General features: G+C 38.7%; 4 protein-coding genes and 1 non-coding gene across 9 annotated transcripts; 1 reads left to right on the plus strand and 4 right to left on the minus strand.

Annotated features, from left to right (window-relative positions):
• The first annotated feature begins 1,206 nt into the window (after positions 1–1,206).
• Positions 1,207–11,254, plus strand: LOC140777189 (calmodulin-interacting protein 111). 4 transcript variants are annotated; one of them, XR_012106976.1, is made up of 13 exons: positions 1,207–1,618; positions 1,703–1,795; positions 1,865–2,772; positions 4,647–4,836; positions 5,705–5,912; positions 6,890–7,371; positions 7,962–8,388; positions 8,811–8,891; positions 9,012–9,202; positions 10,038–10,186; positions 10,355–10,419; positions 10,525–10,678; positions 10,828–11,254. XR_012106976.1 is itself a non-coding variant. In XM_073121132.1 (12 exons), the coding sequence occupies exons 1-11, from the start codon at positions 1,322–1,324 to the stop codon at positions 10,377–10,379; spliced, it is 3,051 nt and encodes a 1,016-aa protein (XP_072977233.1). In that variant the 5' UTR covers positions 1,207–1,321; the 3' UTR covers positions 10,380–10,419; positions 10,525–11,254. The 4 variants fall into 4 exon arrangements, 2 of the variants coding, with proteins under 2 accessions (XP_072977233.1, XP_072977234.1); XR_012106977.1 differs by having other exon boundaries at positions 10,590–10,678; XM_073121132.1 differs by having other exon boundaries at positions 10,525–11,254.
• Positions 11,255–11,682: 428 nt separating this feature from the next.
• On the minus strand, positions 11,683–17,240 carry LOC140777191 (uncharacterized). Of its 2 annotated transcripts, none has more exons than XM_073121134.1 (8): positions 17,057–17,238; positions 16,803–16,965; positions 15,764–15,874; positions 15,473–15,607; positions 14,927–15,031; positions 13,255–13,424; positions 13,070–13,169; positions 11,683–12,192 (listed from the first exon to the last, which is right to left on the minus strand). In XM_073121134.1, exons 1-8 carry the CDS (start codon positions 17,143–17,145, stop codon positions 11,950–11,952), a joined length of 1,116 nt encoding a protein of 371 aa, XP_072977235.1. In that variant the 5' UTR covers positions 17,146–17,238; the 3' UTR covers positions 11,683–11,949. The 2 variants fall into 2 exon arrangements, with proteins under 2 accessions (XP_072977235.1, XP_072977236.1); XM_073121135.1 differs by lacking the exon at positions 11,683–12,192 and adding an exon at positions 12,199–12,962 and having other exon boundaries at positions 17,057–17,240.
• Positions 17,241–17,294: 54 nt separating this feature from the next.
• Positions 17,295–17,368, minus strand: TRNAI-AAU (transfer RNA isoleucine (anticodon AAU)). The gene has a single exon. It is a non-coding gene; the product is annotated as a tRNA-Ile (tRNA).
• Positions 17,369–17,523: 155 nt separating this feature from the next.
• LOC140778408 (uncharacterized) lies at positions 17,524–22,232 on the minus strand. Its single transcript, XM_073123106.1, has 4 exons — positions 22,043–22,232; positions 20,821–21,091; positions 18,440–18,497; positions 17,524–18,347 (listed from the first exon to the last, which is right to left on the minus strand). Exons 1-4 carry the CDS (start codon positions 22,108–22,110, stop codon positions 17,755–17,757), a joined length of 990 nt encoding a protein of 329 aa, XP_072979207.1. The 5' UTR covers positions 22,111–22,232; the 3' UTR covers positions 17,524–17,754.
• A 989-nt stretch (positions 22,233–23,221) lies between these two features.
• On the minus strand, positions 23,222–24,781 carry LOC140778500 (strigolactone esterase D14). The gene is made up of 2 exons (XM_073123245.1): positions 24,210–24,781; positions 23,222–24,130 (listed from the first exon to the last, which is right to left on the minus strand). Exons 1-2 carry the CDS (start codon positions 24,623–24,625, stop codon positions 23,701–23,703), a joined length of 846 nt encoding a protein of 281 aa, XP_072979346.1. The 5' UTR covers positions 24,626–24,781; the 3' UTR covers positions 23,222–23,700.
• Positions 24,782–26,213: the final 1,432 nt, after the last annotated feature.

Consider the following 26,213-nt stretch of genomic DNA (forward strand, 5'->3'; position numbering starts at 1 on the left):
TTCCACGAATTTCTGTCTCCGGGTCTGTATCAAATCCCCTCAAGCACTAGAGTACTCTGAAATGTAACCACGACATCTGCCATACACTTCACTTCTACATACATGACACTATTTCCGGGCCCAACCCTACCGCCGTCAAGGTGATCGGCGGCCCCGCAAAGCCTTCTGGCTTCGGCAACATGTACGTCTGGACGAGCCGTTGACCGAAAGGCGACTCCCATGCTTAATCTCATGGGCCGGGTTCAGGGGAGGTATGTCCTCGCTGGTGTAGAGAGACGGCATTGCTGGGTGACGAGGAACATCGTTCTTACAACAGGAGCACGTTTGCGGTGGTAGGCATGGAAGAGATCGATTTACCGGTGAGGGACTACGTAAGCAGTGGTAGGAGGCACTGGCTTGTTTACCATGGCCAGGGGTTACGTTCTCGGAAAGACTTGGTTTAATGCCAACCACCGGTGTGATCTTGGAGTGGACGTATTTATCTTGTAAAGATATAGCTGATCCAAGAGTTTGTGTTTGTTTAATTTAAATTTGTTTGTAATGGATTCACACAAATTATATGCTGTAAGTTTGTTTTCGTTAAGTAGGTATTTGTTTGGCGTTTCTAAATTTGGATGCAATTCCAAAAGACTACGCGGAGTTGGATGTCTCTGTCATGCAGCAGCAACAGTAGTTAGTCCAAGAGTATGTGTTTGTTTGTTTAAAGTTTGGAATGTGTTTAATTGTATTCATGGATCAGAAACTTGGTTCTTGTCGTGATCTTGGTTAATCCAGGTTTAGTCAATGGTCGCCGCTCAAAGGTTTGACTCAGTTGTCGGTACTCGGTGGGTGAAGCAAATAAGGGATGAATTTGGGCTGTTGTTTGCTTATTTGAGTCCTTAATCCTACAAATAAATAACTTACCTGGATTATGAGGATATTATATATGAAAAACCTTATCAACTATTTGCAATTTGGCTCTTATATTTTCAGTTATATATACAAAAAGTGAAAGGATTGAAAAATATTTAGGGCCTGTTTCGTTTCTGTATTTAAAATCATAAAAAGAAGAAGAAGAATTTGAATGATATCCGGGTATTAGGAACAAAACCTGATGAGATTTGAACAATAAAACCAAAATGTGTCAAAATCGAAAACAATATTCTGACTACATCTCTCTTCCTTCTTTCTGTTGCCGACTTCTTTCCATTAGTTTTGGTGTTTGGATGAAAAGAAACTAGACATAGTGCCGATTTCCATCGATAAGTCGTCCAAAAATGCTACCGGGAAAGAGAGAGAGAGAGAGAGTGAGTGAGTGAGAAAGCTAGAGGCGGCGGCAAAAATGCCTTCGAAAGCAAAGAAGGCCGGGAGAGCCGCTTCGATCGACCGCTCCCTTACCCCTCGAACCCCTTCGACTCCTACCCGAGAGCCGTCGGAGAACTCCGCAGCCGTCGAATCCTTCCACCGCCGCCTCCTTTCCTCCGCCCCTGCCAAGTATCCCGCTCTCATCTCCGCCGCCGCCTTCTACGGCGCGATCTCCGAGGCGGACTCATCGCCCTTCAATGGCAACCACGCCATGGTTTGGCTTTCCGATTCTGCCATGGTCTCCTCCTCCCTCCGCCCCGGTTCCCTCGTCTCGGTAGTCATTTATCTACTCAGGAATTTCGTTTCTTTTTCTGGAATCTATCCGCTTTCACTTCTCTTATTCTGCCGCTTTCGATAGGTATCCCTCGCTACTCGTCTCGGTTTCGATGCTGACGATATTACGGAATCAGGGAGTTACTTCGCAATCGCGACTGTTTTCCCCTCTCGCAAGGTAATTATCGAGAATTTTTGAGAGAATATATTGAGTTCATATAACTATAACTGGATTGATCTCTATTAGGTTATTAAGAATAGCGTAAGGATATCGTGGGCCGTTTCGTGTGCTATGGGGTTCCCGGCGATTGGTACAGCATTGTTCATATGCCCTCTATCTGTATCCGATCAACCGACAGAGGTTGATGATGATAGCTTGTTGCGCTTGTTCAAGTGCAAGGATCTTTACCTTAGTCTGGTTCCGCCAAAGGGTGGATGTGTTCTTAATGATTCATCGGATTTAATCTGTGCTGAAGTTGGAAGCGGAAAGGTTGCGTCACCAAAGACTCCTGCTGCCACTCCCTGGAATTCGAGGGAGTCTGGAGATGTTGTGCCATGCGTGGATTCCTCTACCAGCTTGGATGACTCTGCTGTTAGATTGGTGCTGGCAGATGATAAAATAAAGGAATTACTCCAGATATATGCTTCACGGTGGCTCTCTGGAAGACAACTGCTGAAAGGGAACTTTGTGAGTCTCCCTATATGTGGACAGATGTGTGTTTTTCTTGTAGAGGGTGCAGAAATCATCTCAGGGGACTGCTTTGCTCAAGATCTGATATCAGAGAAACGTGATCCTTTGTTGCATGAGATTCAGGTTTCTGGTAGTCTTGACCAAGAGGGTGCTGCTTTCCTAGTGGACATTAAGACTAAAGTGCATCTCTTGAGTTCCGACCTCTTGGCAGGAGGGATGTCATCTAAGGCGTCAGTTGCATCAAACAACGATATAGTGGAGAAGGAAGCTAATGATGTTACAATCGCTGGTGGTGTATCTAAAGAATATGTAGCACTGAAGCAAATAATTTCATCATTGGATACTGCCGAAGCTTTGCCAAGGGTTTCATTCTCAACACCAATCTTGGGTGGCTTAGCCAAGGAATTTGAGGCATTGAAGGAAATTATTTCATTTTCTTTGTCCAGCAACGATCCTTTTTTATGGTTTGCACTCCCAACACCTATATAACAAATTCCTTAAAATTATTGAAGTTGTTGCTTGCTGCTTATTTCCTTCTTTCACCACTGTCGTACTTTTGTAGCTTTTTGTTAGTGTTATTACCTAATTATATACATTATGATGAAGCAAATGTGATCTTGGTTGTTCATGAGTTAGGTTGTGGTTTCCCTTACATGAAAAATCTGAGTAGTAATTCCTTGAAGGTTATTTTGTGGATCTTTGTAGCGTAAGACTTATCATTGTCATCATTCAAATGTATCCACAAGAGTACAGGAAAATATGTTGGGACTTGGGAGGCGCATAATGCTGGCAGGCATGTCTAGTTTCAATAGTATCTCAGGTCCTCACGTTGCAATTTTTAGTTATGTTGCTTAAGATAATCGGATCAATTTTTTCCAAAGAAGATTCTTTCAGTTGTGATTGCAACATATATGAACTTCCAGTTAAAGAACTACAAGTTTCATTGATGATTAGTTTAGTTGCTTGTTATGATCTGTGCAAGTATTCTTTACAAGTATTACCTGAAGGTATATTGGAAAGAGTTGTTTGGCTTCCTTCCTGAAGATTTCTTCATCTTAGTGAGAGTGTGAGACATGTCTCATCACCTTTTGGACTTGAATTTGCTTTAACTAATTTGCTGCTCTTCCAACTGTTATTATCTGGCATCCATGTCTAGCTGAATGTAGGTCGAAATGTTGCATATGTTTTTATTGGTCCATTAGTTTTGCATTTTTGGATTGTTGTTGAATAGCGTGCCAACTTTTCATCTCAGTATGATAGGTTTATTTAGATACATTCATTATTCCTGCTAAGCTTTTCAGTCTAGGAGAATGCCATTAAGATGAGGATATATGTGTCTACATATAGTGGGTAGATATTTTGCATCAACTAGAGTACATCTGCCAAATGCTTTCACAATCTCATGTTGTTCATTGAAGTTCCGCTCAGAAAAGATCTGTCTTGGCAGAAAATGATCTCATCCGCTTTGATGAGATCCATTGGTAGACTATTATTTTATACTCTTTATGTTATAATTTTTCCTTTGATACACTAAAGATGTCGATTCCTTCATGAGGAATTTTTTGTGTTCTAAAAGTAAGACACTTCATATCTTCGTGTCATAAATTATTATATGGCCTATCATGTAAGTATGAAAAAAAAAACCCAGTACCATAATCTTTTTTTTTTCACTTTTTTAGTTTGTATGTATTTCTGTAGGCGTTACATGAAAATCAATGACACAACGTACCAATAGCATTTTCATCAATTTATTGAGAAACCATGTTTGACAATAGACCAGTGAAACAAATTTAAGCTTGATGAATGATTACTATTTCAATGGGTTGCATATAGAAACTTGGTATTATTAATCTATAATCTATGTCTCGTACTCTTTTCAGCCTCTTGGATATAAAATAAAATTGTTGGCAATCTAGTACTTATGCTGAGTCTCTTGCATTTATAAATTGGAAAAGCATATCGTTTACATCATCCTTTCATGAATTTGACTAACTAAAGATCATTATGACATCATTGATATCTGCTAATGTTTGGAGTATCTCATCTCTGAGTCCACTTCCTGCATCTTCCTTTGCTCACGAGGCCAAAGTCTTTCAAGTTGCCTATATTTTTGAAAGAAGCAAATTCTGATTTATTGGGAGGCAGCATCTCTGATCAGTTTTAAATTCCTAGCCTGTCAAGTAATGTAATGCATCTCAAGTCATTAAATATTTTGATTGCATGATTTACCAAGAGGCCACATGGCCGTTATCATTCTGCAATTTGATCGTTATTACATAAAAGAATAATTCTCTTGATTGTGCACTGTTTTACATTGATCATCTTAGAAATATGTCAGGTACAAAGGAGTGCTTCTTCATGGTCCACCTGGCACAGGAAAGACATCATTGGCATCTTTATGTGCTCATGATGCTGGAGCCAGATTTTTTTCCATCAGTGGACCTGAAACCATTAGTCAGTACTATGGAGAAAGTGAGCAAGCCTTGCATGATTTTTTTGATTCCGCGAGGAAAAGTGCACCTGCTGTGGTAAGATTTTTTTTTTCTTCTACGCTGCCCTTTTTGTGTTTTTTTTCATATTAGCAACATGCTTAATGATAATGCTGTCTTAGAAGTTCCTTTTCAGTTGGATATTGTTGCATGCCTTTGTCATTGTTTGAAGTGCTCTAGCAATTGTGAAGAATGTCTTTTAATTTGCATAAGGCATATATGATTGATTGGTAGCCATAGCCAACAAGTTTTCTGGGACAATAAACATTCTTCTGATAATTCTTTTCGGAAAAGTTAAACCTGGAAGATGAATCTAATGCATGTAATCATGTCGGTCAAAGCTGACCTTTTCTCTTTAAACTGTAGTCTACAAAAAGATCCACCAGTAGTAAGAGTTAATCATATGGAATTTTGCGTTATACCTTTTATATCTGTCTTACATTCTATTCGAGCAAACGCTTCAGTTATGATGATAACAACAATTCGTTTAGTTATTTTGTTGAACATAGAACATAGAATAATTTGAAAAGGTGTTGTTTGACTTGTTATGCCTTTAAAGTTACTACATAGATTTCTTTTTTTATAGGACCTCTCTTTTGAAGATACATTGTTTGACTACCTTGTTCTTTTTTAAATAGTGTATCATAAATTCAGAATAAAGATCATTTGAATGACTGAAAAGTGTAATTCTCATTCTGGCCTGTATACTTTCTTGTTTGGAAATTTTTTATTTACAGGCTACTAAAATTATGCTCTACTCTTTTGACCTCTGGGTTATTTGCTTGTCCTAAGGATTTAGAATGGATAATTAAGATATTTATAGATTTCTTCCTTCTTCAAAGCAGTACAATGAGTTGGCAAAACAGTTTTATGAACATGCAACATTGATAGCTTTGTTGTTTTCAAGATATTTATTGATGAGTTGGATGCCATTGCTCCATCAAGAAAAGATGGGGGTGAAGAGTTATCTTATAGAATGGTTGCAACTCTACTGAAGTTGATGGATGAGATAAGTAGAACTGATCACATACTTGTACTAGCTGCTACAAATCGACCTGACAGCATTGATCCTGCCTTAAGACGTCCTGGAAGATTTGATCAAGAAATGGAAATAGGTACTTTCATGCATCTATGTTGCTTCTTTCTTGAAATTGTCATCTAACTAGGCTTGTAGAGTGGTATCCATGTGGATAAAAGATCACTTCACTCAGAATTTATTTTGATAAGATTTGTTGGATTGTCATGTCCCAGTCATATCTGACAATAAAACATAGAGAATCATGACTATGTTGGTAGAAAAACAAGAAATAATGCATTTTTTGTCTACATTTTTGAGATATCAAGTGATTTGTTTCATCTCTTTATTTAGACTTGAGATCCTTTTTGCACAGTTTTTCTGGTTCTCTGTGTTTTGATGCAATTGGGACTCAACATATGGCATATGCATATATTTGTAAATGAACTTTCTAGTTGCTTATATGTTGTTGCAAATCTGCATATTGGTTTGTAATGAAACTTCATCTTCACTTTATGATGTTTAAATTCTTTAATATTCACATGGTGATGGAAGCTTTTGGATTTATTTGGTTAAATAACACTTAACCATTAGTGCCATTGAGAAACTGTTGGAGGATGTAGAATTTGAAGCTGTTCTAAAGATGACAATAGTACATTTTTCAGAAAACCTATTCTTGAAAATTTAAAACAAATATGTTGTCTTTTATGTGCATCTCCTGTTATATATCATCTAAGCAATAGTGTAAAAGATCTTATTTGTATGTTGTAATAAGATCTTATAGTCATGACATATCCAGACATCATATTTACTTTGTTTTATTGGTAATAGTAATTAGATATAATAGACTAAAAGATTGGTGTCTTTTCTCCTATTGATAATCATCTAACTGATTAATTTTGCGTGCTATTTATATGTTGTAATTTGCAATTGACTTCAAGATTGTACTAAGTACCATGTGTGGTTTGTTGTGTATTCTATTAAATTGTTACAGTTTTCTGCAACATATGTATATAGATTGGGATATTCAAGTTGATGAATGATTGCTCACCACTATACTACTTTGCTGATTTGCAGGTGTACCATCCCCTGCTCAGAGGTTGGAAATACTTTTCATCCTTTTAAGTGCAATGGATCACTCACTCAAGATGACTGAGCTTCAATCTCTGGCTTCTGCAACTCATGGATTTGTAGGTGCTGATCTAGCTGCACTTTGCAATGAAGCTGCAATGACTACTCTTCGCCGTCACATAAAGGCAAAAGCAGGAGAAAATTATGGAGAACCAACTTCAAAACCTGATGGATGTGGAGTTCATATGCATCCAGTTGATGTTCACAACATGGAGGATGGGACATCTGTGGACCAAATAGGTTCTTTGTCATCATCACTCGCAAAACTGACCATGTCATCAATGAATCTTCCCTCTGGTAATTTTCAAAGATCCCTAGAAATTATGCCCCATAAATCTCATGAAATAAAAAAAGAAATGCAGCTCAAAGTGACCATTGAAGATTTTGAGAAGGCCAAAATGAAAGTGAGGCCCAGTGCCATGCGTGAGGTACTTTCTCTTCTCATCATTTTTAGCTATAATGGTCTATGTTTTTCTTTCCATATTGTGTGTCTCTGATGCTAGTTAGTCTCTTAATTTGGCATTTGTATTGGTGCTGCCTGTTATTAGATTTAAACTTCTCTTAGTTGTTTTTTGTTCCTTTGTCAGAGACCTTATGCTGCACTTTCTAGTTTCTTCATGATTTTCCATGAGAATCCAATAATCTTTCTTACCTAATATTTGATTAATGGACATTGGCAATGCTTTTCCACTGGAGGAACTTGCTTGGAGACATCATTAGGCCATTAATTTGAGTGCTGCCTGATGAACAAGCTACAGATCAAGTTTCATGCACATGAACCAGATCATGAGAAACTAACATGATCATTACCCTTTTGGATTGTTCTGACTTACAATCTACAGTATTTTTGCTTGAATCCTTCTGCCATTGATGTTTTTGCAGAGATTTATTTCTCCAGCATTAGGTGTTTCTATTGTTTTAACTTTTAAGTATATTTATGATAATTCACTTCATGTATGCTTACACCTGAGATTGTTAAAGATAAACTTAATAGGAGAACTTTTTCCATCATCATCAGGTAATGCTTGAGCTTCCAAAGGTTCATTGGGAAGATGTAGGTGGTCAAGAGAAGGTCAAGGAGCAGCTGAAGGAAATAGTTCAGTTGCCACAGGAATGCCCTGAAGCCTTTGAGCGTGTAGGGGTTAGCCCTCCAAGAACAGCACTGCTGATTGGCCCTCCAGGTTGTAGTAAGACCTTGATGGCCCGTGCAGTGGCTTCTGAAGCAAGACTGAACTTCCTAGCAGTGAAAGGCCCTGAACTTTTCAGCAAATGGGTTGGGGAATCTGAAAAGGCACTGAAATCGTTGTTTGCAAAGGCCCGAGCTAATTCTCCATCAATTATATTCTTTGATGAAATAGATGGACTAGCAGTCGTTCGCGGACATGAAAAAGATGGCACGTCTGTTGGTGACAGAGTCCTTGCTCAGTTGCTAGTAGAAATGGATGGTAAGTGTAGTGTTGCTTCATGAAGAATTATTAGTACATGAAGGCTCTGAAATTAGTTTGAGCAGTCATTCAAGGAAGAACATTTACACTGTCATGTCTCTGGAAACTTGTGCTAATATATATATTCAATTTTATTCCAAGGAACAAATAAATAGTATCTGCAAAATAAGAAGTGAACTCATATTAGCTAAGAAATGAAATTAAATCTGCATTGCTGTTACAAAACTTTTTATGTTCTATCTGCAAGCTGAATTAAATGGCCATGCAGAGAATTAGATGATCAATGACATAGTTATCTTACTTACAGAAGTAGGACGTGTTACCAAAACTCATATGGGGATTCTATTAAATCTTTATTTTGATTGGACTTATTTATGTGGTTCAATTTTGGGGATATCCTCAGCTGAATATGGTTGGTACAGGTTTGGACCAAGGAGCTGGTGTCACAGTTATTGCTGCCACAAATCGTCCTGATAAAATTGATCATGCTCTTCTAAGACCAGGTTTGTCTTGTTTGTAATAAGCATACTTGCTGCTGTAGAATCCATGACATCCGTCTATCTTCATTCTGCAACCGAGAATACCTTGCTTGTAGATTGATAAATGTGTACTTGTTTTGTCAGGTCGGTTTGACAGGTTGATAGATGTCCAACCACCGGATGAAAATGATCGTAAACAGATATTCTGTATTCATATGCGAGGCATGCCCTGCAACTCTGATGTCAATGAGAAGGACCTTGCTATTCTTACTAAAGGCTATACTGGCGCAGATATAAAATTAGTATGCAGGGAAGCAGCTATCGCAGCTTTAGAAGTACGTCACATAATTCACATTTGTTTATTATTCATGTGAATGTTGCCTAGAACCATCATAATATATTTATCATAGAAAATATTCATCATGGAATCAGTTCCAGCCTTCAAGGACTTCAAAAGATTTAAGAAAAGAGTGAATAAAAGGATATACATGTTAAACTTTTAGCTGCATATAAAGTTACCTATGGATGCTATCTTGCTTTCTTTTGGCTCAAGGCTAGTTTCTTATTTTTTATCATGGATTTGGTTCCAGCCTTCAAGGATTTCAAAAGACTTGAGAAAAGAGTGAATAAAAGGATATACATGTTAAACTTTTAGCTGCATATAAAGTTACCTATGGATACTATCTTGCTTTCTTTTGGTTCCAGGCTAGGTTCTTATTTACATCTGTCGTATAAAAATCTTGTACAAGATTGTCTTTAATTACTTTACTTGGGCTTTTCCGTATTATTTTGAGTTTGCATATGGTACCTTCTTATTTGTTATGTTCTACTGTTGCCTGAATTTCTCCAATCACTGTTTTTTTAACATGATTTATCTTTCTTTGAACACTCAAAATATGCTGCAATTTTTCCATCTTTGCAATCTTTTGTTGTTTGCCATTCCTTCTGATTTCAGGGTGTCATTCTAGTTTTACATCTCTGGGCATCTTTTATTGCCTTGTTCTCTTATAGATTCTTATTTCTTTCAATCAGATCTGAGTGTATGTACACTTCTCCTTTCCCGCTTAAAATCTGGCATTAATTATGCTAAGAACAAATGCTTAAGAAAATATATGCAATCATTATGATTCTTATTATATAAATTTGTTCATGGATGACTAAAACTTACAGGAGAGCTTACAAATATCTCAAGTATCTATGAGACATTTTAACATTGCAATCAAGAGAGTACAACCATCAGATCTCCAATTCTTCCAGGAACTTGCTACACAGTATCGGAGGGTTGTTTATAGTGCAGTTGGAGATAAACAAGCACCACGGTAACTTTCACCATCTTTTCTGACCTTGTCGTGAGAGGTTTTGCGAAATTTGTCAAGAGAATATTTCTTTCGCCGTTTTCTCCCATCACCAATTTTCTTTTGTCAATTTTATATAGAATTCTATCAGATACCATATATTCAGAAACTAATTTTTTTGCTCATTTAAAGGTTTAAATTGGAGGACAGTACCTGATGCTGCACTGTACCCATTTATCTTTTGAAAATGATAGATTGTAAGTCTGCTGTCTAGCATTCCATTAACTTTGTCGTTAAGTTTCTCTAAGCTAGTTGTACATATCCTTATTCCATTCTGGCTATCACTATTGTGTTTTCTTTAGGTTCCCTCTAGTTTGGAGACAGCTGTGGAGACCGTCAAACTAATGTCTCTCTAATTTATGAATAGACTCAAGCCGAAGCAAGTTGATGACTCTGCAAAATGGCTATATTGCTGGAATCCTTGTAGTTGAAGCAAAGATGCATCTCCTATCTGCTGTAAACCATGTTTACCTTTTTAACTATACCAATTTGCTGAAGAGCACATCATCCTATCTATCAATTGGTTGTCAAACTATGATATCCCTGTTCAACCAGCTGTTTACGGGTTTGCTGCCTTACACTCCGTTTTATCTGAAATACTTCAGGCAAACAAGATGGAAGCTGCAACCGGAATCGAGGGCTTTTGTTCTACGTTGGCCAGTGTGATTTGGTCATGCAACTTTTGAGTGTCAGATCATCTCGCTCCTATTTGACAATTGGTAAAGTACTAAAAGTGGCATCAAGAGCTTTTGCTCTATTTTGGCCTGTGCGCTTTGGTCCTGCAAGTTTGAGTGGTAGATCATCTATGGCTCGCCCCTATTTGACAATTGGTGAAGTACTAAAGTGTGTTGGTGGAAGTAGCGGGTCGCGTTGTGTTTACCATGAGTACAGGTGTACATGCATTATAGTTTGATTCAGATATTTACTAATAGGTGCTCAGACGTTGTCTAGTGATTGTATTGCCTTTTGAACATTTTGAACATTAGGCTGCCTTACTTTATTGCTATTTAATTAAGGAGAGAAATTTTCTCACATGTTCTTTTAAGACGTTGAAGACCTGAAGGGTTCTTTCTATCCTTGGAGAGTCAAGCAGGAGGGATCCTAGCGTTCCCATCAAAGTGCCCAATCGACACTGGCTCTTTCTTACAGACCTGCAACTTTTCAGCGTATCCGACTCGTAAACTGACAAACAAGACTACGCTGTGAATTGTGAAGTGGATCATACTATTTACAAAGTTATTTTGGAAGTTTAATGTCTGAATAGAAAATATGGTCTGCTCTCTAGGCTAGTGCATAACGCAGGCACGTTCGCACAAATTATGCAAGAGAGAAATGAACTGAAGCAGGAGTTCCGACGGATTGGAAACTTAGGGCAAAATCAGAAGGCATCCATTTAATACGCACATGCAAGCAAGAAGACCAATCATATGAAAGTTGCAAAAGTACGATGGAGCCACTAGTAATGAAATAAGAGAATTGTTTCTTTCCCTCTACTATATACCACATTCAGTAATGCAAACAAATTTGGGCAGTTAGACCGTTGACAATATTGTTCTAGCATTTACAACATCTATATGAACAAGCAAAAATTTGGCACCATCACGAGTAGAAGAGAAATCAGTGTCAATGAAAGATGATGTACTCGTTTGTAAGGAGAAACTCACAAGCATGCCTATGTCAGCTGCAGAAAAGGGCCGAGGTGCATGGAAGATTAGGGGTACCAAGCATCAGATACGAAGATCTTCTATGTCAGTTAACAGGCTTGCTCCACCAGCCGATCTTTGTTCAGAAAGGTTGACGACTAACTGGCCACAAGCACCACTTATATCTTGACCCATCTGCTGGCGAACTGTTGTTCTGATATTATAGATACCTCTCAAGACTTTTTGGAACCTTGCCACGTTCTGATCAGTGCTACTTTTGAAACAACTAGAAGTACCAATTGGGTTGAAGGGTATCAAGTTCACGACCTGCTTTCATCAGAGTCAGAACTGGAGTGAACAATATAGACAATTTTGTGAAATAATATGCACTGGAATTTAGACAATATTTACACAACCTAGAATCCAGAGAATAATTACAGCGCTGAATACTTGGACAAGATAATATCAGATTCATATGTGCAGGCTTAAGTGTGTTAACATACGAATGTATGAAAACAGTAAGGCCAAGGTCAATACTAAGGGTAGAACAAAGTTGTAAAGTCTTTCATTCCCATGACTGGGAAAGAAATGCTTGTGATCCTTGTATAGGATATTGAAGCAGAAGTTTGGCAAACTTTGGATTATATTTTCTTGTATCCTAACAAGTGTCAATATTTTATGCAATCAGAATCAAGATCCTCTCGAGCCAAAGGCCGCCTAACTTCACTGAAGCATAGCACCTAAGTGACATGGACAAAGTTTGACTGTTTGAGTTTAATCAGAAAAGTGTTCTAACGAAGGCACTATTATCCATGTAGAAGTAAACCCTAAATAATGAAAAAGATCTCTTAAACCAGTTCTTTGACATTAATATTCGCTATTTGGCAGAAGCAAGTCTGAAAGACCCTAACTCTTAAAATTTCAAAATTAATTTATGCAGAAAGTAACAGATTACTGCCCTGCAGTGCCTTTACCTGAAAATTGGATCCATCATAACAAGTTTTGTTTAAGTTCAACTTACAAAATAAATATCTTAATCATGTCAGAATTTGCCCAGTCGTTCCTTCTTTTTTTAGTTTACTTATTATCCAAAGAGCCTACATTACACAACAAAAATGATGAGAATACTTACTATCACCATAAAATTAGATCAAATTCTGCAAGTAAACTGTAGAAAGAAAGCAATTGTAAAATAAATGCTTACCACTTTAAGCATTTCTAGAAGTCTGCCAAGCTGGTGAGCGTGCTGTTCCTGGTCATTGACTCCATCAAGCATGATATATTCGATGAAAATATTTTGGTCACTGCAATAAAGTTTAATAATGTTCCACCACATTACAGAACTCACAAACTCACTGGATCGTTAAGGCCATTTGTTCTAGCTCTCACCTCTTGTTTTGATAGCCTTGTAATGCTTCCATGAGTTTTCCTAGAGGAAAAGCTCGAGCCGCAGGCATTATCTGACAGCGTATATCCTGATCAGGAGCATGCAGTGACACAGCTAGATTTACATTTGGAAGGTCATCATGGAGCTTGTTGATTGCATGTATGATACCAACCTACGGAAAATCTCAGAAAATATTACCTTTTGATTGAAGAAAACTGCGATAGCACATTTCATGTATTTTGCTATTGCAAGTAATACTCACCAGCTAGGTACAGTTAAATCCTTTAATAAAGACAAGCATGAAAACAGATGTGTGTAACGCAACAGCTGGAGCACTAGTCATTCATCAATACCTTGCCATTTATGTGAGACGAAATGCTCAATGGCATTTTCAATTGTCACTGCTTGGCATCTCTTTTGCTACCAAAGTACCACCTAGTGTGGCCAGCACCAATACTTTCTAAATTTCATCAATTTTTTTGTCAAAAAATTGCATCAATTTTTCAAGTTTATCTTCAAATACAAGTGGTTGTATGTCGATAAATAGAAACGGTTAATGGGCAAAATAATGCATAAAGAAAGAGTTCTCCCAACAAATTTAGAATGACTTCTTTCTTTCATGTATCTGGAGAGAAATTGTTTAGATCAAACTTGAAAGGATGAGACCCGACAGGATAGGAGAAAGAAATAATACTGACTCTTTTCCAGTTTCCACTATTGTCAGAAATAATCATGCTGATGAGGATGCCCATCAAAAAATTTATTTTAGTCCATGCTTCACATGTGTAATGGAAGTCATAAGAAAAAATGGAACAGCTTTGTTTTGAGTTGAACTCATAAAATACCAGATTTTAAGGGATGAAAGCATAAATGTTGAATAGAGCATATTATTTGTTTAGAGAGTCAGATTATGTCTATAAAGCTTATCCAATCTGCAAGACAGCAAGTGTGGTAAGGAAACTTCTAATGGAACTAGCTACGGTCAGCATAGGTTGTCTGGACCATAAGGCAGCAGAGAGGCTTAAGGACAGATGAATAATGGAGTGCTTAGGGCCATACTCTGGCTGATAATATAGGCATATATCGACTTTTATGATTTCATATGTAGACCCAAGGAAGATTCAGTTCTCACCAGAAATTAATAGAGAGAAACATTGAAAACTTGAAATAATACAATCAAGCTTGACAAAGACTAGAGGAAGTTCTGAAGGTAAAAAGAATAAAATCACTGATTTATTGTGAAGAAAACAAAAGAACAGAGGTCACAAGATGATTGTTAACAAGTAAAATCCGAAGAAAAAATTGGCATAAAACCAAAGTGAATCCATGATGTCAAAATAAAAAATGATGAGATACACACTTCATTTTAATACAATTAAGGATTACGGATTACCAACTAGAAAGAAGGAAAAATAGCTTTTTCTTAGCATGTTCAGATGTTCAACTAATCTGCCTATCCCGTGACATACTTGCAGTTGGAAGAGGAAAAAAAATCCAAATAAATAGTCTACATTCATCATTGTATACATAATTGGTGTATCAACATATTTGCATCCACAAAAGAAACAAAAATATAGCAGCTAAAATATAATTAACAAGAAAAAGTAGTCTTCCAAAAGTATTCTTGAAAATACAGAAGAGCTAATTGCCACAAACTCAGTTTATGATACCTACAGTTGATACAGTAATTCTCTTAGGTGACAGCTGAAATGGGAATTCAGTCATGATTTGGATGGCTTCCACTAAAGCAGAATAATTGTTCAATGGCTCTCCCATTCCCTGCATGTTCATTACAAAAAACTTAACTTATCAGGCATGATGAGAAGGCATTGATTAGTGGGAATATCATCACATTAAATGCATCTGTCATCCTACATCCGTGTAATTCTCAAAAGTGTTTATCAGCAAAATTTGTTAATTACAGCCTTGCAGGTGTTCGCTGAAGAGAAAAAAAATTGTTGGAGGACAACAATTACAGTCTCACAAGGATGTGTCATTCTTATAAATAAGGCCTCTAAGCTAAAAAAGGGCATACCAAAGCACAAGCTCCTCGAGGAACAACTCCAAGATATGAAAAGAAAAGAGAACATAGTATCTAAGTCTAATTACTGAGATATATTGGATGATAGCACAACTCTTTCTTTTTCTTATAAGATCTTAAAGAGTCAGTAAGCTAGGATGACATACAATAGAAAAAGAAGTCATCCTTAAGAAAATTACCATGAAAACGACATTCCTGATATGTGAAAATTGATTTGCATAAACTAGCTGTTCGACAATTTCTCCAGATGACAAATTGCTCTTAAATCCCATGCTCCCAGTAGCGCAGAATTTACAACCCATCTTGCAACCGACCTGAATAATATTTTAAAGTTTAATTATAAAGTGGAAAGGGCAAATCACATCTCTAAACCATAAGTAGAAGCAGTAGAAAATTCAAAGTTCAAACATGGGGAAAATTCTCCCACCTATTAAAATAGTTACTCTAAAGAACAAAGAAAATTATTATACCTGTGATGAGACACATAGAGTTGATCTTACACCCCCCGAACGAGGTTTCCCATTATACTTCCCTAGTCGTGTGTCATATCTCATGATTACAGCTTCTACAGAAGTGCCATTCTGGATACATAGAATCATAAAACATAAAAATTTCATTCATGTAACAGTCAAGACAGCACAATAATTGAAATGTTCAAACAAAGGAAGAGTAGATCCAAGAAAACTTATCGATAAGCTGTGACTCATTATGCAACTAAATACGAACAAGGAACCATATCAAGTCAGATTTGTTATCAGTATATAGAACTCAAGGCTCATCCCAACAATTTACATTGACCATCTGGGTACATGCAAGCTTAGCAGAAATGACCTGACATTCAAAGTGTATTTTTGGCTTATGCATTCAAAAAGCAAGGGCTTTGTACTGGTAAACTATAGGGCACTAAATTTAACTTGCTCCCATCAAGCAATCTATTGAAGGAGCAGAGTAGTTCAATAGTACAACTTCAGGAGTCGCAGATCGTCCACAACAGTGAAAAGTGTGCTTTTTAAGTAACATTAAAATCTATTGCCAAAGATTGGATTATAACAGAACAATAATCAGTAATACAGAGGTTATTTAACAAGTGTCGTTATGTACTTAAAATCTTATCAGTTAATACAGCATTCCTGCAAACATAATTTGTTGGTATCTACATTTCAATTAGCACGTTCCCAATCAACATGTTAGTCACTATTGACACGGATTGTAGACGCAATTCCTTAATTCATAATACCTAGCAATACCGTGGCCATTCAATCAACATAGCCAACCAAAAGGCAGGAAACTCAACGAACTATGCAAGTAAACTTTAAAATCAGCCTGGAGACTAAGGAATATACTTAGATTCACCAAAAAGAACAGTTCCCCATTAGTATTTCACTGCAATCTCAAACAAACAAGAACGAAGAGTAACAGAATGGAGCATTCGTGTAAAATAGATCTAATACAGGCAGCAGAACCACATCAGAACATCCCAAAGAACGAAAGAGAAACCCTAGGGAGTACCTGAAGGCGTATGAGAAGCTTGGTAGTGACCCGATCCTTGGACTCGATAGACGAGATGAGGGAGGAGGTCATGGATCGGAACTTGGAGCGGAGGAGGGTGTAGGCGGATGAAGGCAGAGAAGGGACGTCGTCGAGGTCGCAGCCAGGATTTTGGAGCATATGCCTGAGACCGCCATTATTGCAATAAGAGACCCTAGGTCGAGAGAGAGAGAGAGAGAGAGAGAGAGAGAGAGAGAGAGAGGAATAGTACTTACTTCCAGATAATGGGGATAAACCGAGGGCTTATTCCGGCGTTATCGAACTCGGTTCTGAGTGCTCCGCGGTCGAAGACGGAGCGCGCCATAGAGAGAGGAAATGGAAGGCAGCAAGAAGGACGAAGCAAGGTCTACTTGCTCTCAGTTGGAGAGGGACCGAAATATATCGCCAGTGGAAATTGCAATGAAGATAAATTTGAGGCCTTAGGTAGTTAGGTATGAAAAAAATAATTTTAGCTGGCCCATGCAGGTCTCGAACCTGCGACCTTCGCGTTATTAGCACGACGCTCTAACCAACTGAGCTAATAGGCCATATTTCTTTGACATTAAATATTAAGTACGAGAAGTGCAGATAGCTCACTGGGAAAATACTGCGATTACTCTTGCATTCAAAGTTTGAAACATCAAGGCACTGGAAGAATTCATTAAAACCCCTGCTCACTACAGTCTATGCAAATATAAATCTATGAACCAAAATGGTAGAGCCAAATTAGGAAAAGTTGTAAGGATTCCACATTAAGACAGCAATTTTGCCTCGGTTTCATTAAAGATGATCACTAGTGCAGGTATGCTTGCAAACGGTGGAAAATGCATACGACTAGGAAAGCTGAACTGGGAAACAGATATGAAGCACACAGAAGAAGAGAATTCATCAGAACTAGGAAACTGCTATGAAGCCCACACGAAAAGAGAATTCATTAGCCTGACAACAGGGCTTCAACTTTTGCAATCTGCTCTTCTTCATTCTTCGAAGTTGGGCTTCTATTGGCTTCATCAAATAGATCATGCTTCCATTTATCAAGTTGAACGCCAGCCTGGCGATAATTGTTCCTCTCACTGTACCGGCCATCAAAGCTGTCCCTACCCCACATGCCCCTGCGAGGGAACCTGTCCCTTGATTGGTGGTCTGTCTTCCGTACTTCAGATCTTCGAGCAAAACCTTCTTCTCTCTTATTGTTTCTCTCGTCTGTGTTCTTAAATGGTCTCTCAGGTTTATCTACTCGACAAGAATTATAGTCCCCTCTTTCTTCTTTTCTTGCAGCACCAAATACATGTTGATCACAACTTGATGCTTTCAAATCAGACTCTGGTTCTATTGGCATTTTCTTCTCCCTAAATGCTGGTCTTCTTCTAACAGGGGGTGCCTCAACTTCTCCATCAGGTCTCCCTACCGTATTATCATCTGCATGATATTGAGGTCTCTCATCCTTCCTCTGCAAATCCTGTTCCTCAGTTTTGTCTTTGACTCTGTGTCCAGATTGCTCCTTTTGATCACTCCACCGTCCATGATCTGTGTAAGAGTATATAAAACGGATAAAGAAATTAAGAGCGGATTAAAGTGTGCACAATAAAGCACCAGTAGAGATGAGAGAGAATCACTACCAGTAGCTCGCCGAACATACTTTCGACCACCTTGCCCAGCACTGCTTTGCTCACCAAGCTGTACATAAAACCATAGGTAGCCTAAGATTGTCATACACAAGGGAACACTTGAGAGTGCACGTCTGAAGAAGATCCACTATAGCAGTAAACTTATATGATTCGTGCACAAAAGATAGTAAACAAAGAATCATGTCAAGCTAGCACTCTGCTAAACAGAAACAACAGCGTATAGTTGGTGATGAGGACATTGGACCCAACTTTGGCTTACTTATTTGTGTCATTGGATCTAGTTCGATTTTGGTTAGTTGTTATATATCTTTATCTATTTTCTAGTATTTTCGGGCTAATTTCCAGCTCATAAGTTGGTTTGTTTTGACTTATTTTGGTCTAGTTGGGTCATTATTCACTTCGGATTTTATGTTAGCACTAAAAATAGTTTTAAAAAACATTGTATTTAGACGGTCTTTGATGAAATAAAAACGGCTTGAACCTTTCGCCAAGGATTTTGTGAAGATTCCTTCCGATGTGAAATCGGAAGCCTCGAAGCTAGGGATGGCAACTTTTGACTTGACACAAACCCGAAGGTTTTAAATGAGTTTGAGTTTAATATAGTAGGGTTCAGATTATAAGCAAGTTGACCCGCTTGACCGGATCATGAAAATAAAGTTACATTTGTGTGATGCAAACATCACTGACAGAACACGATGATATATATATTAGCGCAAAAGACACCGACATTTGATGATCCCCCATATAGTGATCTGGTTCTGGTGGAGTTTATTTATTATGCGACATTTATGATTATTTTTATATTTTTCATTTGTCTAAGGTGTCTTTTACTTATTTTTATTGTAATTTGTCTAAGGTGCTTTCTTTTGAGGTATATGAAATTTTTTTTAATTGCTCTCTTTAGTAAAAAAAAGGTGTTAAACCATTGTTAAGGATAGATATGTGAAACTTCCTTCCTCTTGTGTCTCTTCCATTTCTCTTCCATCTCCCTCTCTCTACCATGTTTTGTATCATTATGTTTGTTACCTCAACTCATTTAACACATTTATGCTCATTCTACAAACATGCTTATGACACATAATTTGATTATGACCTGAATAACCTATTTATAGCACAAAAAAATTAATTTATAATTTGAATAACTTATATAATTTCAAATTACTTGTGTTACCCAACAATTTGTTTATGACCTATATAACCCCTTGAATAAATAGGTCATGTTCGTTTTTAGAAATTTTGATCAGTAAACAGGTCATGTTCATGTTTACATTATCATGACTGGACCGGATAGAACCCCCCTCGAGCTCGACTAACCTGACACAATTGCCACCCCTACTCAAAGCGCAAAGCCTAGGGTCTCTTTCCACAAATTTGATACTTTCTTTCATTCCTCCTGCATTCTTCGACATTTCCAATACATCATGGGACTTCTAAAACTCTCTTAAGAATCCGACTTTTCGGATATTTTGATTCTGACATTCGTTGGCTTCCAAATCTAATCTTTCAGATTAGATTTCAGAATTCATCTTTAGATCAAATTCCAGCACAGGCTTCCAATCATGCTGGAATTTGTTGTCTATTTGTTAGCCTTAGTCTACCATCTTACTTGATGATTTGATTTCAATTCTGAGTGAATGACTTTAATCAAAGAAAATTTTCATACTTCCAATGATCTAAGTCATTCTCTTGGAAACGAAGCATCTTGCTTGTGATCATATACTATAACATAGTTTCATATGTTTATTTGAAATTATTTTTATTTGCTGACTTCTTTTAGTTTAGCCACTTGCATATTTGTCCCGCAATCTGAAGAAATGAAGGTAAACAATGACCAAAAGAAAACCTCAACTATATAGAACTAACCAAGTTGGAAAACATTTAATAAAATATTATAACTGGGATACAGCATTAGAAAACCTTGTTGTTGCAAATTACCATGATCTCTGCGTTGTGATATCTTTCTGAACTAAGATCTACCAACACTTAAAAGTAAAAAAAATCAGAATAGTGTACCTAAAGACAAAATTCAGCAGGTGTTGTAGAAAAAAGAAAGTTCTAGTGACATGCAGCTGAGGAACTTTTCCGTATTGTCGTCCCTATTAAGACTGCAGTAGATGATCTAAATATTTACTTTTGTAGTTGCAGCTACAAAAGTCATATTTCCACTCATAAGTAATAAACACCTAAAAATTTCAAAAGCATGTCAAAATACCTAAGAATGATAAACTTGGAAGGCATTATATAAACAAAGAACAAAAAATGTAGTCATTTCTCATAGAATATAGAAAGTAAAGGAATTGCTTGAATTAGCAAAGAAATAACGCTAGTTACTGGTAAGAAATACCCACAAGTTAATAGAAAAAAAGTGGGACCTGAGAGTAAGATTTTGGTCGTGGTACTTCTCTAAAGTCTGCAGAATGCCTGGTCCTATCATAAAATCCATCTTCCTTTGCTTCAGACCCTCTGTTTTCAACATCAGTCAGCAGCTTTGTTTCAGTAGATATAGGCTTATCCAGTGGGCCAGCATCTTGCCAACGTCTTCCTCCTTTTTCATCACGATCAGATGTTTTATCGCCATGAAAATTACGACTGTGGTAAGTTCTCTCAGTTGCAGGTTTCCCATCTCTTCTTGCTTTCTTTGGACTACAAATGGGGGGAAAGTAATGCATACATGTTTTGTTGTCCAACAGAAAGGTAATTGATCCGAAAAACTTATGTGCTAGTACAAACACAGTTAGGACTTGAAGAGGCAGAATTTCCTTTAGAAAACTTACAAACTGTCTATTGCTTATTAGGCGACCCACTACATCTGTAAGAACAAATCCTTAAGCAGAAATATGGTATCAGTAGTTTAAACACATGATGTACTTATAATGCACAACACTCAGAATTCCAGTCTAAATACATACAGATTAATATTCCAGCCACTACATTGAGAATCATACTAGTGTAGCATATGACATATGGAAAATATTCAAAAGAGCAGCAGCTTAGTTTTAATTCTCCTAAATTTTTCATCTATTCTTAAGAAGAGCACTTCTAATCTCTCCCCCTCTTCTGCTTTCTATCGGCCTGGATGAACTCTCATTGAGCCATATAGTTCCCACTTTCGCGCTTCCTCTCATACATATAGCTCCCCAATCACTATCTGAAATTTAAGCCAGCACAGTTCTCCCTCTCCTCTTCTTCCTCTACTTGATCCACGTAGCTAAAGGACCCATCATTTGTTCTCTTTTCATTTCTGTTCCTCTTCTCTAACAATATTACTCTAATACCACCACTCTGGCAATCTAACGCAGCTGCACAAAGGATCAATGCGATAGTTCACAACCCTTAAGGTCTGTCACGGATTAGTCAAATCAAATGCTTTGCATATGCTAAATGAATTGCTTTGCTCTCTTATAAAACAACTTTTCTCCAATCTATTCATAGAAATCAATATTGCCTTACTGTGATAAGATCATAGCTTCTCCTTCCTGACTAGATGCACGATTATAATTACGATGACACTAACTTCGAAACTAGAAAATTCTCATGAAAATTGATCAACACAATGGGAAAAACTCGAGGCAAATACACACAGACTGAACCCACCTGGGCTCTCTCCCCGACCTGGAGTGGAAGCGCTCGCCTCGAGAATCGCGCTCCTCACGTCGAGCCATCGATCACTTCCTTCCTCCCGGAAGCAATTCTTTCACAAGCCGGAAGGAATTGCTAGGGCTTCGTTCGATGTGTTCCCGATCTACTTATTAGTCTCCAGTAGATCCGAGCCACCCGACCTCCACGCACGAGTGCATGGCACGTGATACGTGATGCTACGTGCGCAGTTATAAGAATTTGCCGAGTTCTTAAACAAATTGGTACTCCCCATCATAAACCTATTTATCAATTTAGTTCTCTAACCAAATTTATTATCAAAGTAATTTGTTCTAGCCAGCTGAGCTAAAATAGTTGAATCGTCCTGCGTTTCATTTTTAGTCTCCACTGTCTTTGAAAAAATAAAAAAGAATCTCACATTCCCATCACACTCACAGTCAATCCAGAGTTAAATATTTAATATATCATTTTCATGAACAATAAAATTATCAAGCTGTTTAGCATTTTTATTGTTTACAAAAACATTAAATAATTTTAATTGATGAAAATATAAACCTCTGTGGTTGATGGCAATCCGATTAGTTTGAGTTAGATTAAGATAACGCAAGCATGAAGACAATCTATTTTATAACTTATTTATTAAATAATTTATGTGGGTTGCAGATAAGTTTGATGAGTCGAGATAATAAACATCAATGATTCAAATTTATATGGATTATCGATTTAACTTTTGCCCCTCTTATGGAAACCTTCAATATGCGACAATAAATGGGGTCTCTGACGTGCATAGATAATTATTATATTCGTAATATGGAACAAAAACTCTAATGTATGACCCTCCCTGTACTGTGTACGGGACAACCAAACTTACTGGAGAGGAACATGTACATAGTGATCAAAACTGGACTATTGGGATTGGGGGCTGTCAAAAGGATAAGGTTTATGATCCACTATTGTTCTCTCGAGGGCCCATCTTATCTCAAAATTAGATTCCTTATTTGATGCCTTCTACCATCAGAACCTTCCCAAATCTTAAAGCATCATTTCGTGTAAAAAAACACACCCACCCCTCTCTAATCTGCGAATCAGATCACAGGCACCGAGAGCCAAAAAGGAGGGAAGCAACTTTGTTCTACTAGTAGTGATCGAATAGTCTATCCAAGAATAACAAACTGGTAATAGAAATAGTAACCACTTTTTTTATTAATCAAGCCAGTGGCGGCGGGTTAACTCTCACTAAGAGAGTTGATGATGAGTATTAGTTGCTGCAATCTTTAACCGGGGATAACAGTTGTAAGACTTGTGCGGCGAAAAAGAAAAAAGCAAAATCTTACATAAAAGGTAAAGGAAGGCATAGAGTGACAGCTTCACGAGTATATCTCTAACGGTAGATGTAGAGATAGAGATAGAGATTAGGAGAAAGTAATCTCTACGAAGGCCACCTTATCTTTATCCAAAATTTAAAATTAAAAAAAAAAACATACAAAAGAGAGGGCCGGGAAAAAGAGGAGGAAAAAAAAAAAAAAAAGGAAATCGATACAGGAAGGAAGCGGCTTTTACCACGTGACCTTCACGTGGGTGGTGATAGTAATCTCTCTCACTCTCTTCTGGGAACGAACAGAGAACAGCGAACAGCTAGACGAGCCACTAGTAGGTCACCGCGCGATGGAGCGGCGGAGGACGTGGGCGAGGGCGGCGGGGGCGCTGAGGTGGGGGAGGTGGCCCTCGGTGTGGAGGAGCTCGACGGTGGTGCGGCCGCCGAGGTGGGCCTTGAGGTAGGCGGCGACGGAGATGGGGACGGAGACGTCCTTGGCCGTCTGCACGACGACGCACGGGGCTCGCACGAGGCCGAGCACGCCGCGGAGGTCGCTGTTGAAGACGGTGCGGCAGACGAAGAGGGAGATGTCCGGCCGCATGTTGAACAGCGTCCGACTGAACTCCCGCACCGCCGCCGGCACGTCGGCCCCCACGGCCAGCGGCGCGTACCCCGTCACCCACGCCTTGTAGTTGGCCTCCATCGCCGCGAACACCGTCTCGATCTCATCCCTCTCGAATCCCCCATGGTACTCCCTGTCGTTCAGGAACCTGGAAAGAAGAGAGGAAGAAGCGGATAAGAGAAAAAGAAATCGATCCAATTACAAATCACAAAAAGTGAAATTTAAACCTTGGAGAGGCGCCGACGAGTACTAGCTTGAGGAACAGTTCGGGGCGTCGGATGGCGGCGAGGATTCCAATCATGGCCGACACAGAGTGTCCGACAAAGAAGCAGCGGTCGACCCGGAGGGCGTCGAGAATCGCGAGCAAGTCGTCGACGTAGGCATCGAGAGTGGTGTAGCGGCGGAAGTCGAAGTGGTCAGGGTTGACGCTCCCGGCGCAGACGAGGTCGTACAGGACGATGCGGAAGTCGCGCTGGAAGTAAGGCAGCACGCGGTTCCAAGCCGATTGGTCCGTACCGAATCCGTGCGAGAGCACCAGCACCCGATCACCGGACCCCACCACCCTCACGTTCAGGATCTCGAGCAGCTTGCTGCTGCTGCTGCTATTGCCGGCGGCGACGCCGTTGTTGCTCCCTCCGCCCATCTCCGCGACCTCAATTACGGCCTCAATAATAGAGGTGGGCTTCTATGTTCTCCCCTTTTGGAGGTATGTGATCTATTGATATGTGGGGTTTGATCTGGGCTTTGCCTTCTCATATGGGCATTGGGAAGAGATGGCCAGGATTTATATATACAGTTAGTTGGGGGGTGGGGGGGGAGAAAGAGAGGGGCTTGATGGCAGAGGGTTTATGTTTCCTTCTCTCTCTCTCTCTCTCTCTCTCTCTCTCTCTCTCTCTCTCTCTCTCTCTCTCTCTCTCTCTCTCTCTCTCCCCCCTCTTTGGATTTTCTTTTTCTTTGCCTTGCTTTATTCCCCACCTCTGCTGTTGCTGAGAGACTCTCTTCTGCCTTTTTGGGGGGATGTCCAATTATCCAAACCACATTATCTTTTGTTTTTTCCCTTTTTTTTCTTTTTCTTTTGTCCTGACCCTCTCTCTGCTCATATATATACTAAATCAAATTAAAAGACTTTTCTTTTCTAAAAGAATAATGAAAATAATGGACACGTAAAGATGTGGTGACCGTAGGTGTGCGTCCCCACCTACCAAGTTGGGAGCTTTGGTTGTTTCTTACTCCGATGTGTGTCCAGAATTTGCTCGTTGTAAAAGTGGCTAAGTCAAACTCGATTTGATTCTTAATTACATAACACATGTCATGTGTAGATTTGCTCACCTACGTGGCTTGATTAGTTAAGCTAGCTCTCATTGTGGTCAGTGACTTGTCACCATTAGCCCCTATATATATGTCCAATATTTATTAACTGATTTCGTGCTACTCAAAGTGGGTTAGGTGCCGGTAGTACATCAAGTTGCAGCTTTTTTTTTTTAAATCATCCCTAAGCACCATTAGTATGAGCGTAGACTCAGAGTGGCCATTTTCGTTTCACATGAAGCTCACGGCGGTGACGAGATGCTCCAGCTCCGTGGATTCGGACGAATTGGGCCCGAGTCGTCGTCTGCACCGAATGCGAGTCTGCTTGTCTCTCAAAATCAAAGGTCCCATCGAATCTGGTCACCGCTGCTCAAATATTCTTGGTGGCAATAAGCAAAAACACCCCGACAAAATGGTTGTATTTTACTTACTCGTGACGTGCTCTAGTATTCATTGGAAGGCTTCGAATGAGTATGTGGCACGACGTCGTCCAGTGTTGAAAAGTTTGCTTATGGCGTTGTCTCTGTGTTCTTATCACTTAGGAATATCAACTGCAAACCTCCAGACTTGAGTAAATGAAATGGCCTGCCAAGGCGTTGAAGGGTAGTGCATGAGGACAAACATGAACTGCGTGGCTACTATATGACCAAGAAATGTGTGAAAAAAGCCAACAAGTGCATGGTAATTTTTTCAATACTGTAAGTGGTGCATGCTTATTATGGTGGGGTCGTATCTGAAAAATTAGGTTCCTAAGAGGGTGATTTTTCCACTCCAAGAAGTTTTAAAAATATCTTATATGTGTTCTTTATTATAGTATTTATTATTTGAGAAATAATCATTCTACAGGACGGTCGTATCATGCATCAAACTGAATTTCACTAAAGTTTTTGATAACTCAAACTATGGAGCACAGGAGTCTTCCT

Source organism: Typha angustifolia, chromosome 15, assembly GCF_048772165.1.
Source record: "Typha angustifolia cultivar Huaian chromosome 15, ASM4877216v1, whole genome shotgun sequence".
In the NCBI taxonomy this organism is placed as follows: Eukaryota; Viridiplantae; Streptophyta; class Magnoliopsida; order Poales; family Typhaceae; genus Typha; species Typha angustifolia.